Source organism: Brienomyrus brachyistius, chromosome 15, assembly GCF_023856365.1.
Source record: "Brienomyrus brachyistius isolate T26 chromosome 15, BBRACH_0.4, whole genome shotgun sequence".
Lineage (NCBI taxonomy): Eukaryota > Metazoa > Chordata > Actinopteri > Osteoglossiformes > Mormyridae > Brienomyrus > Brienomyrus brachyistius.
The window spans coordinates 4129374-4145629 of NC_064547.1; the positions used below are offsets into that span (position 1 = coordinate 4129374).

General features: G+C 51.3%; 2 protein-coding genes across 6 annotated transcripts in view; one reads left to right on the forward strand and one right to left on the reverse strand.

The window, feature by feature from the left end:
• rfx2 (regulatory factor X, 2 (influences HLA class II expression)) overlaps positions 1–15535 on the forward strand; it is a 29306-nt gene extending 13771 nt beyond the window's left edge. For 4 of the 5 annotated variants that reach the window (XM_048977013.1, XM_048977017.1, XM_048977015.1 and 1 more), the window contains 17 exons: positions 2791–2903; positions 3728–3817; positions 4403–4485; positions 5148–5439; positions 6640–6714; positions 8011–8192; positions 8298–8417; positions 8504–8625; positions 8889–9007; positions 10395–10507; positions 10870–11021; positions 11133–11230; positions 12196–12345; positions 12457–12665; positions 13062–13215; positions 13316–13358; positions 13442–15535. In XM_048977013.1, coding sequence (XP_048832970.1) covers positions 2791–2903; positions 3728–3817; positions 4403–4485; positions 5148–5439; positions 6640–6714; positions 8011–8192; positions 8298–8417; positions 8504–8625; positions 8889–9007; positions 10395–10507; positions 10870–11021; positions 11133–11230; positions 12196–12345; positions 12457–12665; positions 13062–13215; positions 13316–13358; positions 13442–13563 — 2237 coding nt within the window. In that variant the 3' untranslated portion in view covers positions 13564–15535. The remainder of the gene's footprint in view (positions 1–2790; positions 2904–3727; positions 3818–4402; positions 4486–5147; positions 5440–6639; positions 6715–8010; positions 8193–8297; positions 8418–8503; positions 8626–8888; positions 9008–10394; positions 10508–10869; positions 11022–11132; positions 11231–12195; positions 12346–12456; positions 12666–13061; positions 13216–13315; positions 13359–13441) is intronic. The other variant, XM_048977014.1, reaches the window with a different exon arrangement.
• Positions 15533–16256, reverse strand: part of fcho1 (FCH and mu domain containing endocytic adaptor 1) — a 33436-nt gene continuing 32712 nt past the window's right edge. Inside the window, exon 28 of the mRNA XM_048977004.1 lies at positions 15533–15979. Within this exon, the coding sequence (XP_048832961.1) occupies positions 15951–15979 (29 nt within the window). The 3' untranslated portion in view covers positions 15533–15950. The remainder of the gene's footprint in view (positions 15980–16256) is intronic.

The window sequence follows — 16256 nt, forward strand, 5'->3', positions numbered from 1 at the left end:
CTCCTGCTTTTAATTGAACATCTGTATGTGTTTTTCTCTGATTGAATGCTCCGCAAATCAGATAAGCTAGTGACTGATGTATTACACCGTGCCCAAACTTTTCTGCAAAATAACAGGCATGGTTTTGTATTAAATTAATAGAGGCTTAAAATCAAGTTTCCCGGGTTTCTTTTGCTCTCGCTCCGAGATTTTCAGCTGTGACAGTTAAATTGCAGTAAATGGATCTACAGCTGTAGTGATATTCACTGCTGCGGCAGTCATTCCACATTCTCGTGTTCTGCGTAAGTGTCCCCCTTTGTTTCCCTTTGTTTGAGCGTCTCTGTCGTCATTCTGTGAAGCTTGGAGATGGAGAAAGTTTGCTGAGGAAGCCAGAAAACTGAAGTTTTGCAGCACAGCCCCATTCGGCTTCGGCCGGGGTACTGCAGGACCCCCGCGGCCTGTGGCCTTTGTGTGCCTCACAGCGGCTGGTGGGGAATTTTGTGTGGCTTTTAACCTTCACCGGGGCCTCTGGTTGGCAGGGGAGAACGCCTGCCCACGGTCCCTGCACTCAGTGCTACCCCTTGCCCCCCGAGTCCAGCGCTGTCTGTCAGCTTCACTCCATTGATGGCATTTTGGGCCTGATATGTTTCATTGAAATTCCCTTTGTGTTTCTGAGAGTTCCCAGGTCTAAGTAAAGAGGCTGATTTCTAACGGGCCATGTTTAGCTCCAGGACGTAAGAGTCTGGCTCATTCCTCTCCTCTGTGAGTAAATGTTGCCACTGGGGAAACCAGTCCAAAGATAACTGGAGAGATTGTCAAGCACATATTTATAACTGAGTGGACGCTGTGGTCAAATTCCTTTCTTTTAAAAGAGCAGGAAACTTGAACCCTGCTTTTTTTTCTCGTTCTATCTAAGAAAGGTATGAAAGTCATCAGGCTGTAGTGTTGAAAGAGCTTTGATTTAATATGGCACATCTGGATTTGACCAGCTGTTTTGCTGATGTTGTGGGCAGACTGATGGGTGTTGTGTCTCTTTTGGACCCCCCCTCTAGGGGCGGGTGTATTGACTGAGAAACAGGGGTGCTACCGTGGTTACCGTGGAGCATAGGGTCTTTGTGCTGTCATTCCCTCTGGGTACCATCTGATAGTGTGGATGACAGCTGAGATGCTTCTGGAATAAGGTGTGCACACGTGCCCATCAGCATTTTGTTGTTGTTGTGGCTGTATGAATATTTTTCTACAAAATGCAAAATGTTGAATTTGCACATAGAGGCGTACAAAGGCACGTGTATGTCCGTGCACGCGCAAAATGGTTTGGTAACCGTGTGCTGGAGAGGTAACCACCTCAGTCACCTTGGTGTTTTTGAGTTCCTGCACCATCCTTAACACCGATTACTCACCTTGCGTTCCTTTGCCAATCCAGTCTGTTGTCCCGGCAACCAGAGAGGTGGCACACCCATTGCCAGAGTGGCTGTATATCTGATGGCGTGAAAATGAGATTTCGAAATCTTTATGCTTCCCTGTAAAATGAGGAAGTATTATTTTTGCTCGACAAATAGGAGGAGTTTTTTTTTTTTCTTACAATGCTTTATAGAATGTCATTAAATTTGAACACAATAATAAAAAAACATTCTCATGATTTCATGAACCAGTAAATTTCCTTTCCTGGGAGTTAAAATGAATTATCCCAAGGTTTAAAGCCTGGTATGGTATGTAATATCGTTGCATGCATTATGATGTTACATTGGAGTATTATGACTAATCAACTTCCCGTCACCTAAACTGTAGTCTTGCACAGATCTTGCATGTGACAGATGGCGTAATGAAGTCTCTCGTCTGTGTTTGCTGACTGATTAGGGGTCGCACGCTCCATTCGTAGATGTGCTCCCTCTAAGTTTTCCTCCTTTCTCTCCCTCTTTCTCCTTGTCGTTTTCCCTTCTCTCTCCTTCTCTCCATCTCTCCCCCTCTTTTGCTCCCTCTATTCTCAAGTTACTTTGCATGAGCTTCAAAAGAAAATAGAAAGGGGGTGCAGGGGGTATTTGGGAGGGCAGGGTCGGGGGTGGTTGCCATGGATTCCTCACCATAGCAACCGACCAACATTTACAAAGCATTCAGGAATTTCCTCATATCAGCTGGATTATTGAAACCCCCAAAGGACATCTCTCATTTGAAACAAATGCAGGAAACCTTCCGGAGCAAGGCGGGGGCCCGAGTCCCCGCTGCCTGTAGAGATTTTTGTTTTGAGGGAGAAGCAGTGGTTTCTTGGGTTTCCCTCTGCTTCACCCTGCTTTGACGCTTATTTCCCACTGCGCTTCTCTCTTTGTGCTGAGCTATTGTTCACTTTCTTGCCCGTCACATGGTTTGTGTCCTTTACATTTTTGGGAACCGCTTAAGGTTTCTGAGCCTTACTGTTTGTTGCTTAGCCACTCGGTGCGGCTCCCCTTCCCGTTTATCGGCAGCATTCAGCCCGTCGCCGTGGAGGTCTCTCTGCTGTCGTGATTTGGAGTGGGCCTCATGGATTAGAGCCGTGTGGAAACTCATCTGGGTCTGCCGGCTTCCTGTTCCCTAGGTGGATGGCCACCCTGTCCGGTTATGTGGATGTAATGCTGTAGCTTAATAAGTAGAGTATCGCACACGGGTCGTAGGTTCCAATCCCAGGCGACACACACAAATTGTAACCCTTCCCTCTTCTGTTAATCGCATGTAGTGATTGCTCTTCTTGTTCCTGTGGTGGTTCCCGGGGCTTGGTGGATTTGTGTTTCGTGTGGCCTCCCACCTCCTCAACTGGCTCACTGTGCCCTCTGCCCACAGGCTTCAGTATGCAGAGCTCGGAGGGAGGGTCCGACTCGGCGTCCAGCGGACCCCTGCGCACGTCCACCTCGGCCCAGGCCCCCGTGGTGCAGGCCGTGCCGGCTTCGCAACAGGTACCTCTGAGTGAAATTGGTCGTTTGAGCTTCGGGACGTTTGTAACCCTGCTCTTATGTCCCTCCGCCGATATAATGAAGGTGTTTGTTCCATAGCTTAGAATGTAGCATGATCACACAGGGAACCCGCCTGCCTCGACTCAAAGGAGATTTACAGAGGTTTACCGTCTGCCCGCAGAAGCTCCCTCTACAGGTCGCTCGGGTACCTGCAGGTCACTGTTTACCATCAGCGAGTTAGCGCGGACTCTCCAGTGTGAGCCCCTGTGACCTGTGTGCACAGACAGTGATGAGTTTGCAGTGAGAGAGGTGCAGTGATTTCTTTTACCGCTTGCTTGCCCATAGCTGTGTTGTCATAGCAGGGGCCATGTGCAGCTACCGCCTACCCTGCCACCCCCCCACACAAATCTTAGAAATTGTTCAGCTTTTACAGATGGTGGTTTTGGAATCAGGATTTTGCGAGGGAGCCAAAAGGCAGCTTTTGTGTTTCACTGTTAATGTTTCTGGTAGTGCATCATATTTAGCCTTGACAGCTGAGCCCTCCTGAGCAAAGCCAGCTCTGCCCTACTTAGTGTAGCCCTGTGATCTATGTGGCTGTACCTTCGCAGATCCCGAGCTTCTGACGTAAACCAGGCACTATATAGCCTGCGTTGTGGCTGCTTAGGGGGTACTCGTGAAAATGTCCGACACCCCCTCCAACACACTTTCGGGCTTGCAAAGCTTTTAAACACCTATGTAGTAAGGGAGGTAAGGGGCACCTAAAGGGGAAATGTTAGTACTCCGGGGGAATGTGTGCTGATGTGAAGGGGCTTCCCGTCTCCCCTCAGAGGGTGCTGGTGCAGGCCGCGGGCTCGGCCCAGAAGAGCACCTCCACACAGCCACTGCCGGTGCCCAGGGTGCAGCAGGTCCCTCAGCCGGTAGGCACGCCACGCCTCACCACACCCAGATCACCAGCAGGAAGCTGACCATGCCCACGTTTGTCTTTACGCAAGATTCCTCTGAATCCGTTTGAACAAAGCCGCTCAGGGGAGAGTAAAGCTAGTTGTCACACGTAGATGCTCCTGTACAATGCAGGTGAATCTTTTGGAGAGATGTAGGAGGTGGGTGGAGAAGGTCATGTGACTTTACGCTTTACAGATAATAGATTGTAAGGATCTCCTAAGCGAATGAATGAATGAAAATGGTTTGACAATAAGTGTTCAGTGGCAAAACAGACACAGTACATTTGGCCAGGATTGCCCAAGCAAATCTCTATTTGATCTTAGGGAAAGATGTTCATTTGCTAATTCGGGTATTACTTGCATGGTAACACCCTGGGAAATGGCTCGCAATTAGACCAAAAGCAAACTGTCTCTGTGCAGCACCTTGCGGGATATTTATAACTGGTTGGCTTTAACTTGACTTCCCCGTCCTACAAATTTCTGAATCTGCTCCTTAAAGTCCCCATTTCGGATGCCTGCCATGTGACGCTCCCCCCCCCCCCCCCCCACCCCCACCCGAAGGTGCAGCAGCAGGTCCAGCATGTGTACCAGTCCCAGATCCAGTACGTGGATGGCAGCGAGGCAGTGTACACCAATGGAACCATGTAAGCCACTGGCTGAGAGCTGTTGTGGAGGGGGGGGGGGCGGGGAGGGGATGCATACCCTGGGGGAGCGTGTACTTAGAATGCCCCCCGAAAAAAAGAAAAAAGAAAAGCATGTTAGCTTGAGTGTTTTCCTTTCCCGACCACAGGTGGCTCCCCTGCCACTGGCGTGATATAAATAAATAACTCCATAAAATGGTAATTGAAGTCGACAAGGCAGAATTCTTCTGTCAGTATTATTTCTTATCTGCCTTTCGGTCGCCTTTTCATTGCCGTGTCACTAATTGGCTTGTAATTAAAAGTTAATTAAACAGATGTGCACAAGGTTAGAGTGATATAACAGATTTAAAGCCCGTCCAATAGGAATAATTGGGAAACGCCTATCGGCTCTGTTTGGCTGAGGACTGCAAGCGAAGGCAGGATTATCCCTGTCAGTTATTCCATCAGACTGGATTCTTTCCTTTTTTGTGCTTTCTTTGGCCTATTGCAGTATGTAATACTATGTAACATTGTATTGCAGTATGTAACTGTATGTTTATTAGTGTGCTGCTCCGTCTGTTAAGGACCCTTCTCACTTCACATTGCTGAGCCAGTGGGCTCTGCGTAGTGTGCGATGATGGAAAAAAACACTGCTCCCGAAATACCTGCAATTTCCCCCCACTCAGTCGCGCAGCCTATTCCTACAACACCGACGGGCAGCTGTACGGCCAGTCCAGCGGAGGGGCCTACTTCGACACACAGGCGGGGGCCGGTACGCCAGTCACGGCTGTTGTGTCGTCCGCCGGCGGCAGTGGAGGCGGGGGCGGCGGGCCCCCCCACGGCATGGTGGGCATCGCGATGGATGTGGGCGGCAGTCAGATTATCTCCAGCGGGGGCAGCGCCTACCTCATCCACGGGAGCGGCATGGAGGGCAGCCGGCACCACGTCTCCCACTCCGCCCGAGCCTCGTCTGCCATGGTACGCCCCGACGGGAGGCTCTGGGGCCTCCGGGACCCCGCAGCTGGTGCCGAGAGGCAGCCGCGACCGTCACACTGCCCCTGGTGGTGTGTTTGAGCATCTGCTTCTCTGTGGGTCAGGATGTCCCTGAGGATGGGGCGAGTCGTGTGAGCTAGCGGTGGTGCGCTTGGCGAGCATGAGGACACCCACAGGCTCCGGGGCTTCATAGAGCTGTGTGATGTCAGCTCAGGTTATCAAGCCAGACATGCTGGAAATGAGCAGAACGCCACTGCAGGCTTTGATGTTATTGAACATGTATCATATTATTCAGTATTATCATTAGCTCCTGTCCAGCTGAGTAATTAGTATCCAGCACAATAATGTACCCAGAATCCTCTGCTTACGATCAGAGAGCTTGCTCCACACAGCTCTGTGGGTGACAGGTAGAGGGCGCTACGGATACGATGCCTGGTGGTGTCCTCGTCTGCCTGACCTGCCTCGCCTCTCCCACCTCATGCCGTCGCAGCGTGTGGCGCTCACGAGCGCCCTGGAGCCTTGGGAGCTGGGGGGCCTGTTTCTTCCGCTTGCATCTATCCTGCCCCCTTAACCACATGGATACTTCCTCAGCACATTACACCCTCCCTGTCACCTGGTTGGGGCTGTAGGATTCAAAGCAACCGCACGGGGCTGAAATCTGGGCACATGCTGGAAACGATGTCTGCCAACGATAACCAGGAAGGACATTGGCATTGCAGCATGGTGCCGGCTGGGGGGGGGGGGGTGGGGTTATATGCGATGTGCTTCCTTATTACTCTGGGGATTTTTTTTTTTCTTTTCACTGTTTCCTCCCCCACCCCCTTTGTCAGAGGTTGCTGGGAGGGGTGATAATTTTATTGGCGGGACTGGAAATTGACAGCTTACTCCCATTGACTGCTGTGTGGCCCCATGCCCTGCTTGTAGTCCACATTTGCATACATTTCACTGTCAGACAAGGAGGGCCTTCAGTCTGCAGCTTAACCCTATGAGTCCTCTCATTTGCATGCTTTTTGTTAGCGGTAATGAATTCGGCTGCAACACTGACTCGAGTGTAATGGGAACGCAGAGATCTGGCTGCAGCTAAGTCTCATTTCCCTTCTGTTGTGTTTTGTTCTTCCTCTCCCCTTTTTCTTTCCCTCTTTTATATATCTGCATGCTTCTTCCTCTTCTTTTTTTTTTCTTTAGCTTGAAATGGCGATTGAAAACCTCCAAAAGTCTGAGGGGATAGCAACTCACAAAAGCACCCTGCTCAACAGCCATGTAAGTCAACCAGTCAACCAGGAGCGTGCTTGGAGACATGGGTCCCTTCCTCTGCTTGCCTGCCTGCCTGCTTGCCTGCCTGCTCCCCCCCCCCCCCACCGCGACCGAGCCAAACCCATCGCCTCTCGACCTTCTCAGGCCAGATCAGTCGATCCCTGATCCTCAGACTTGATCCCTGGGCCTCTGGTCTGGCTTGTGGTGCCTGTGTGGCCGTGTGTGTGCACAAAGCCTCCTGCTGCCCGCCCCGCCCTCCAGCCCCCCCGTCCGCCTGCACCCTCCAACACCCTTCTCCTCGGATAACATCCTCAGAGTTCGGTTAAGGCCAGTAGGCGTGCCGGTGCGTTCCCAGACACTCAGGAACGTGCGTGAGCGACACGGAGCCTCTTCATCTCCTTTCGCTTTCCATCTTCACACTCAGAATATAATTCATACTCCCCGCCCTTCCTTTGTGCGAGACGTTCAGACGCTATGCCGAAATCGCTTTCAGGTGAAAATCATGCGTTTGTTCATTTGCTCTGCCATCGTGGGGACGGGAGCCTGTTTAGGCCACGCTTGCACCCTCATGGTCGTAACAGAGAGTCTGTCTTCTGGGAGATTCCCCAGGATACACTGCTTTTGTCCAACAGCCCCTCCCCTTTCTGCCCCTCCCCTTTCTGCCCCTCCTCTTTCTGCCCCTCCCCTTTCTGCCCCGCCCAACAGCTGTTTAGTATCCGGCTCGTCCAAGACGGATCTCTTCGCCCTGGAGATGAGATTACATTGCTGTAGTTACGCAGACGATTATGTATCTTTCAGAGACGCACCGCCCCCCGCCCCTCCTCCCCTCCACGTGCTGCACAACTGTAACATAATTATCCATGACATCAAAGCAGCCTCTGTGGGATAATGCCTCGGTGTTTCGCTCCCCTTCCTGAGACACGTGCTGTAATGATGTCGTATCTGCATGTTGGGCCAGTAAGCTTCAGTGTAATGGATGTGACGCTCCGCCGGATTCGCTTCATTACCTGCGAGCGTGGTACGGGATGGAGCTTTGAAACTTCTCACCGCTTTTTGAAACGTGTTTGTTTGTGCCTGTCGTCTGGGCGTGGCGAGACGAAGACCCTGGGAGATTAGGAGAGCCGATGCGTCTGCATGATAATCTGCAGCGTGTCTATGACCTTTAGGGCTCTCGAGGCTCATTGTCATTGTGACGGACAGGCTCAGTGGGGCGCAGTGACGCTGCAGTCAGACCTGGCTCACTGACCCAGCGCGGTCAGCGTGCAGTCAGTGTGCCTAAATCTGCCTATGCGTCCTGCTCAGCTCCAGTGGCTGCTGGACAACTACGAGACAGCAGAGGGCGTCAGTCTGCCACGCAGCTCCCTGTACAACCACTACCTTCGGCACTGCCAGGAGCAGAAGCTGGACCCGGTGAACGCCGCCTCCTTCGGCAAGCTTATCCGCTCCGTCTTCATGGGGCTGCGCACGCGCCGCCTGGGCACCAGGTGTGAGATGGGGCCGCCGTCCGACCGGGTCAGGTTACAAAGCAGGACGCCACCACGACGCTCTTCGAATCCTTGCTCACCAGCACTGCCCTCTCTCTCCACAAGGGGGAACTCCAAGTACCATTACTACGGCATCCGCGTCAAGCCCGACTCGCCGCTCAACCGGCTACAGGAGGACTCGCAGTACATGGCCATGCGACAGCAACCCGTGCACCAGAAGCAGAGGTGCCCCCCCCCCCGTCTCGTTCTACCACGCATACCTCTGTTGGCGAAAACCTACTAATGCACTTCCCCCTTCCCCCCTCCCGCAGGTTCAAGCCGATGCAGAAGGTGGACGGCGGGGTGGATGGCCTGTCCGGGGCGGGGCAGCACCTCTCCATCACACCCGAGCAGTCAGTAGCTGCCCAGAGTCAGCATCACCAGCAGTACATCGGTAAGGGGCCAGCCGGGGTGGCCACCAGGGGGCGCAGCTCGTCCGACATCATGACCGCATATCTTACCTGTTTCCATAGCAATGACAGGGGGATTGTAGACCGGCACCCAGGTACTGTGCCTTCTGTAGTTAACTTATTTTAGCTATTAAGGCAGCTTCTGGCAGAGGGGTAGGTGATGTTTGGAAGGGGGCGGGGGAGCCGCTCGCAAGGTCTCAGCACATGGCTTCTTCACGGCTGTGTGTCTCTGTCACCGTCCCACCAGATCTGTCCCGCACGCTGCCGCCGTTCCCCACCCCCAACCTGGACTCCCACCCGCTGCCCGACTGCCTGACCATGAGCGATGTGAAGAAACTGCAGGGCCTCTACCGGGACCACTGCGAGGTACGACCAGCAGGGGGCGCTTTAAGCAGGACCCATGACTAAATTGGGGGGGGGGCTCTGAACTGCAGCCACTAAATAAACAGTAATGTGCGTTTCATTAATGACTAAGAGCAGAGGGGCAGAGGTGGTGCTGCTGTGGGGTGTTGAATGATTAGCCTACATTGTCATATTTATTGGAGCGAAACTAGAGAAGAGGAACATGTGGCTGATAATGGGCGTTACACAGAGCAAAGGAGAATGTCAGTGGTGAGCGTGTTATGGAAGGTTTCTGCGGAAGGTCGACGGCTCATGGGCCCTGGGTGCAGACCTCCGTTACACATGCATGTCCATCCCTAATAAGTCCCTAATAATGATGTGGACTGAGGTGTAGCTGTGCTGCACAGGTCATCCAGAAACAATGATGCACTTCCAGCACTAGTGATTACCGTCCCGGAGATGTTTTTGAAATCCATGATCAGATGGCCTGAATTGTGGCCTGAATTGTGACATTAAAGAAAAGCGGAGCGTGACAGCGAGTGGGCGATTGCATGGAATCGGCGATTCATCCCTCTGAACTCCGGGCTCCTCCGGCAGGCTCACAGCCAGCTTTGTGAAAACACGGGAGGGAAAATCTTGTTTTTTTTTCCCCCTTTGGATGGGAATTTTTTTTTTTTTTCCTTTTTGTTTTGGAGTCCAGTGTTTAAGCAGTTGCTGGGGGCAACAGCAAACAAGGTTGCTATGGCAATAGTTTCAGGGAGCAACAACATATCCTGAGACTGAAAGAAAATCTATTCCACAAAAACACTAGCTATAGGGGGAAGGTTCTGCTTAGCACAGTGTAAATCACAAATGTGGAACGGCGCAGTGTGCCGAGTCCTCGCCTCGTCCTGTTGGAGGCGCTCTTGTTCGGTCCCAGCTGCCCTTCTTGTCCGCTCACATACTGCCGCTTGTCCCTCCAGCACCCGACACACGTGTGTGGCTTGGTCAGGGATTCCTCACCATCAGGCTCTCCGAACACGGAGGCACTAGGGGACGAGAGGCATGTCCTCACGTGGACAGACTGCCGCCTGTCAAATGCGGGCGCATTCAGACAGTTGGTGTAGTGCGGACAGAATTTGAATTTATGCAATAAATAAGTTGCTTTTTTTTAAAACTTCCTGCATTCATACGAGTAACACTTCCACCTGCGTATCCTGGATAAGAGACCAGAGTTTTAGACGTCGAAGTTAAGAGTTTATTTTTAAAGTATTCCCAATGCTTGTGGGAGTGTAAGGAGGAAAATGTATCCATTTAACAATGTTCATTTTTAAAGGATTACCGAAGTTGCTGACAGCTGTGTAACTGAGAGCCCGGTGTTGTAATCGTTACACGAGATTAGTTCTCATTTGTTTGCTGTGGTGTCTCACAGGCCACTCTGGACGTGGTGATGAACCTGCAGTTCCACTACATTGAGAAACTCTGGCAGACCTTTTGGTATTCAACAGCGCCCTCTAGTGATGGACCCACTGCACTTCCTAATAGGTGATGAATGCATCCACTGCAATGGAGAACACCTCCAAAAGCAATTAAATTCATTTTGTTTGTGACTGTCTAGGTGGCTTTCAAAATGAACACCCCCAAACACATTCCTGTCGTATTACTACACATAAAAACGTTTAAATGTTAAAACATGTGTCACAAAATATGAATGTTTCTTGTGAACCAATGGGGCCCGACACATGGGAACGGGGTGACTGGCGGACTTATTTTTGTGTGTATTCCTACCAAAGTAATCATAAGGCATAACAACCACAGGAAGTTGTGAAATGTGGGCAGAGCTACCTTTTGAGGCCGGTCATGTGACCGAGCGCGAGCTTGCGGCTGACGGGGCCGTGTCTCCGCAGCGAGGAGGAACCCGAGGGAACCCTCTCCAGGGAGAAGCTGGTGGCCCTGTGCAAGTACGAGCCCCTCAAGCTGTGGATGCGGAGCTGTGACCACATCCTGTACCAGGCGCTGGTAGAGATCCTCATTCCCAACGTGCTGCGACCCGTCCCCAGTGAGTGCGCGACCCCACCCTCCTGCATCTGCGCTGATGTAGCCCCCCCATAGAGCCGCCCCTCTGCGTATTCTGTTTGATGGACCTTTAACCCCCCCCCCCCCCCCCCAGGCACCCTCACTCAAGCCATAAGAAACTTTGCCAAGAGTCTTGAAGGCTGGCTGACTACAGCCATGAGTGACTTCCCCCAGGACATCGTCCGCTCCAAGGTACTGCCCCGCTGTTGGCACTGTGTCCACCCCCCCCCCAAAGGAAATCGCCCGAACATGCTAGAAAAACAATAATTTGTTCAGTCATAGCTGATGTGTCTTTTGCATTCTGAGAAGAGATGATTGTCTTCCCAAAAATGCCAAAAGTTTAGTACAGTGGTGCGTGTGGTTCATGGATAATTTGGTTCACGACCAAAAATTCTGTGGAAAAAAAATGCATTGGTTCACATACAAAATTTGGTCGACGTACTGATTCTTCGACCAGATTCCTTTTTTTACACTAGTGTAGTACCGGCGGGGCGTGTATCCCAGCATGTCCTAACCTGTCCCAGCATGCCCTGCATGTCCCAGCATGCCCCGTGTGCAATTGTTAATAGAAGGACCACAACATGCACCCAACGAGCACCGAACCCAAACACACAGACGGGAAACACAAGGTTGTAAGACGCTGAACTGCAAGATGCACATGGTGGGAGATTTACTAAATACACACGAGGATCAGACCGGGTTCACACAAGACACGGGCAAACACACGCGTGACAATAGGGAAACGCAACCATTAATATTGGCAACAGTACAAGGGTTAAGGACTGTTAATAAAGAGCGTGATTTCCCCAGCAAGCAAGTCCCCATATCTCCCTGCTCCTACGATGCCTCGGTCCGCCTGTCGCCACACTATATTGTGTCTTTATAGCTTTTACTATAAAAAACTGAAAATTAATTAATTAACAAAAATGATTTGGTAGGCTTGTGAACAAATTAATTGAATTTCAATGCTTCCGTATGGGAAAAATTGCCTTGGCTCGTACAAATTGGTTCACGAGCACTTTCCGGGAACGGATTGTGTTCGTGAACCGCAGGCACCACTGTATACTCTTTGGTTACTTATGGGTGAGGGTTAGGGTTTATGCCCATAGAAATGGTCGGTTCCCGCAAAGATACAAACGTGTGTGTTTGTGTGGTAGGTTGCGGTGGTCAGCGCCTTCGCGCAGACACTGCGCAGATATACATCCCTGAACCACCTTGCGCAGGCGGCACGCGCAGTCCTACAGAACACCTCGCAGATCAACCAGATGCTCAGCGACCTCAACCGTGTGGACTTCGCCAACGTGCAGGTACCTACCGTGCCACATCCTCTTCTCGCACCCCCCCCGTCGCACCTCCCTGCCCGGCGCCCTCCTGCTGACAGCCTGCTGCATACCCCCCCCCCCCACACACACACACAGGAGCAGGCCTCGTGGGTGTGCCAGTGCAACGAGAGCGTGGTCCAGCAACTGGAACAGGACTTCAAGGTGACGCTGCAGCAACAGAGCTCCCTGGACCAGTGGGCGGCCTGGCTGGACAACGTGGTGAACCAGGTGCTGAAGCCACATGAAGGCAGCCCCAGCTTCCCCAGAGCCGCCCGACAGTTCCTGCTCAAGTGGTCTTTCTACAGGTACGTCCCCCGCAGTTCCTAGGTCTCGACTCTAGGGGGCGCCTGCTGGCCGTCGGCTCTTTGATTAGAGGATTCATCATTCGGGCTGTTAGAAAATGCTGCATCCTTTAAGAACAATCATTTTAAGAGGAATTCCCTTCTCTATTCAGGTCTCATTAAATAACCAAAAGAACTTTTGATTAATTGTTGTGCTTGTGAAAAGGAGACTGGAAAATCCATTTGGAGCATCGCTTTGGGCCGTAACACTGGACAGCGTCCTGCTGCTGACATTTCATAGATGGGCTGCACTTTCTGCACTGACTCTTGCACCCCCACTTAATGCTGAGAGCCAGCTGGCTCTGGTGGGGTGGGGGGGGGGGAGGAGTCACACTAATGACCCTCTGCGCCTCCCCGCAGCTCCATGGTGATCCGCGACCTGACCTTGCGCAGCGCTGCCAGCTTCGGCTCCTTCCACCTCATCCGTCTGCTCTACGACGAGTACATGTTCTACCTGGTGGAGCACCGCGTCGCCCTGGCGACCGGGGAGACGCCCATCGCCGTCATGGGAGAGGTGTGCGGCAAGCCGCTGCTTTACATCGTGCCGATAGTATCGTTTAGCTTGTTATACGCTCTTCCCATTCACACACACCCTGTCTGTCTTTCCTTTGTAGTTCAGTGATCTCAACTCCATGATGCCCACGCTTATGGATAAAGGTAGGCCTCCACATCCCCGACGCCCATTCGGTAGCTCGGGAGTCGCCTCGGCTCCTCCGTGACGTCGCCTATTCCCTCCACAGAGCCGCCGTACCCTGACGACATGAGCGAGATGGGAAGCGATGGCGACACTTCCCAAAGGACCGGTGAGCCCACGGTCAAGAGGGAGCGTGTGGAGATCAATCACTCTCTGCAGGAGATCTGAGCATAAAGGTGCTGGGCCAGCTGCCACAGCGCCCTCTGCAGGCCGGGAGGTCCACCAAAGGAGCAGCAGGAGCAGTGTATGAGGTCTCCATCTGGACTTTCTCTCCAAAGGGCCATCCATCTCTCAGAGAAACAAGTGCTACTATGGGATTTTGTGGGACTTTGACTGGGGGGTTGGTTCAGATTGTTACCCCCCCCCCTCCCAATTCCTCCTCTGTATTACAAATTAAACTGTGAATATAAGGACATGCCTTGTACAGTACTCACTTTCTATACAAAGTAACCTTGTATGGTTGGTTGGTGGTTTGTCTACTATAGGTTTTATTATTTTTTTTTTCCTCTTCCTGCAGTGCCTTAAATGGAAAAAGCTCCAGCCCCCTCCCACAGCTGTGCCTCTCTCCCTCCCCCACAGTCTGAATGTATCATTTCGGAGCCTGACTTGTTCTCAGGCGTAGCTGAAAATGTACCTTAATCTGTGGCCTCGGCTGTGCTGAGCAGCTCAGCGCACAGTGATGCAACCCCCCTCCCTCCCCCCCAACCAAAGGATTTTTGCTCTTCACTCGAATGTGATGTGGTCCTTTTTTCCATAAGCCGCTGATTGTACGACATCTCCTTGTGAATCGATTGTACGTGACCTATCCTGAGAATGTGAGGTCGTCGTGACCTTGCGAGTTCCCGCCGTCTTTTTTTTTTTTAAAGTTTCTCGCAGTATGTCTAACGCACGGGTGATATATATTAGGACGTCAGTGTTTCCCGCGCCGCTAACCACTCGACACTGAAACCCCTCACCATGGCGATCGCTGCTCTGAGTCTGCTACTGTCGTTCTAGCCCAGGTGACATTACTGAGGGAGGGTTAGGGTCTTCACTCCAGCTTTGAATGTTGAAAAGTGGTGCTCCATTCTCACCTCGTTTTCAAGCGCTGAAACTTCCCCTCAGACTAGTCCAGCCTCTGGCACCAGTGGCAGTAAATGTGGCCTTCATCTCCATCAGATCTAAGATGCTTATCGAAGCAACAGTTTGGTGTGGTTCTAGAAATGCCAGCCGTCGACGAGCCTCCATCTGTACGTTTCGTCTGGAAGCAGTTTGTGATGTGGGAAGACCGGTCTTAACCCTGGAACACACCAAGCCGACATACTGCCGTCGGGCTGTCCCGCTGGGCCGGTGCCGTCGGACGTGGTCAGTCCCCATCGGCGCTCTTTTGGCTGATTGAACATGGGTGTCAAAGCTAGTTTGGTGAAACGTAGCTCTCCGAATGCATTGTAAGGCATCCATCAACTCTGTGATGAAACCCAAGTTCATAATCGATGGGAGCCGATCATTCGGCGGCCATGGTCAGCGCTTGGTGTGTGGCTGGTCTTTCCCAGTGTTTGTCCAGTCTGCCTTTGACCCCAGGTAACCCTTTGGTGATCCTTTCTGTCTCTCTTTCTCTACTTCTCCCTCATTTACCATTACACCCACAGCTCTCTCTTATAGCTGTTTACCCCTTTTCTTGCTGTATATTCAGTGTATTTCAAGACATTTTATAATAAATAATATTAAAATGTCACGATGCTTCTGAAGTGATTGCTCCTTGGTAAAACAATTGAACTGCAGTGTTTGATTGCATTTTGTGATACTCTTGTTATTTGAAGACCTGTCATTTAGTTACGTCACTCCATATCTCCCCCCCCAAGGGTTAGTCATGTCCCACTATTGTTACCTGTTAAGATCCCAGTGAAGGCAGTGTCTTCTAACTTGTATGAATGTTGTGGAAAACTAGGGCTGAGGGTGCGTTAGGTTTTGTTTTTTTTTTTTTTTACTTAAAAATGTCAACTACACTTTGCATAGCCTGGAGACATGCTGTGGTCTTTAACAAAACTGCATAGTTAAGTTGTATTTTGTACCTTCTCAGAATGTCAAAAAAATGGTGTAAACAGGTTTGGTTTGTTGTTGATTAGACGGGGATCTAATAAAAAATGAATTTGTCACCTTTTGTTTTGGAAAAAGTAGCATTTATTGTAATAGACCAACTGAGTTTGCTGAGAAATCCATTACTGACCACTGGCATGGAATAACTCAGTAATTCGACCCATAGTTTTCAGTTATGCTTATCTGCAGGTAAACCTATTTACATTAATGGAAACAGCATATAACCTAATCACAAAAAAATCTGTCCCATAACTGTCTGAAGCTCTCCGCTTGTGCATTTCTTAAATGAGGGCCTGGTGAACAAGGAGCAGGACAGTACAGCATCTGCCTGCAATGGGCCCATTTCCTGCAGGACCCTCCCCCCACTGAATTTTCTGTGGCTGCATCCTCGAGGGGCGGGAGCCTCTTCAACTGCTCATCCTCCAGGCGGGACAGGAAGGGGGCCAAAGTGCTTTGTGGTGCCCGGGGATCAGTTCCGCTCAGACTGTACAGGCTGCCACGTACTTCCCTGCAGAGACACACATATACAGGCATCTGTATGCAGCTGGTGGCCTCGCCCTGGAGGGTCAGGTGGGCCCCCATAACCTATATGCCCCTAAATCTAAACAGATGTTTCTCCATTTCACTCTCAGCCATCCAGTGCCAACCGAAACACTGGCGGCCACTGCTGGATCTAATGAAATTCTGGTGGATTTCCCATTTTTCATAAAAAGATTACTGTGTACATTTGCATTAGGGGCAGACTGGTAGGTGCTCCAAGGTCCAGGCCCCACCCCAGTGATGTC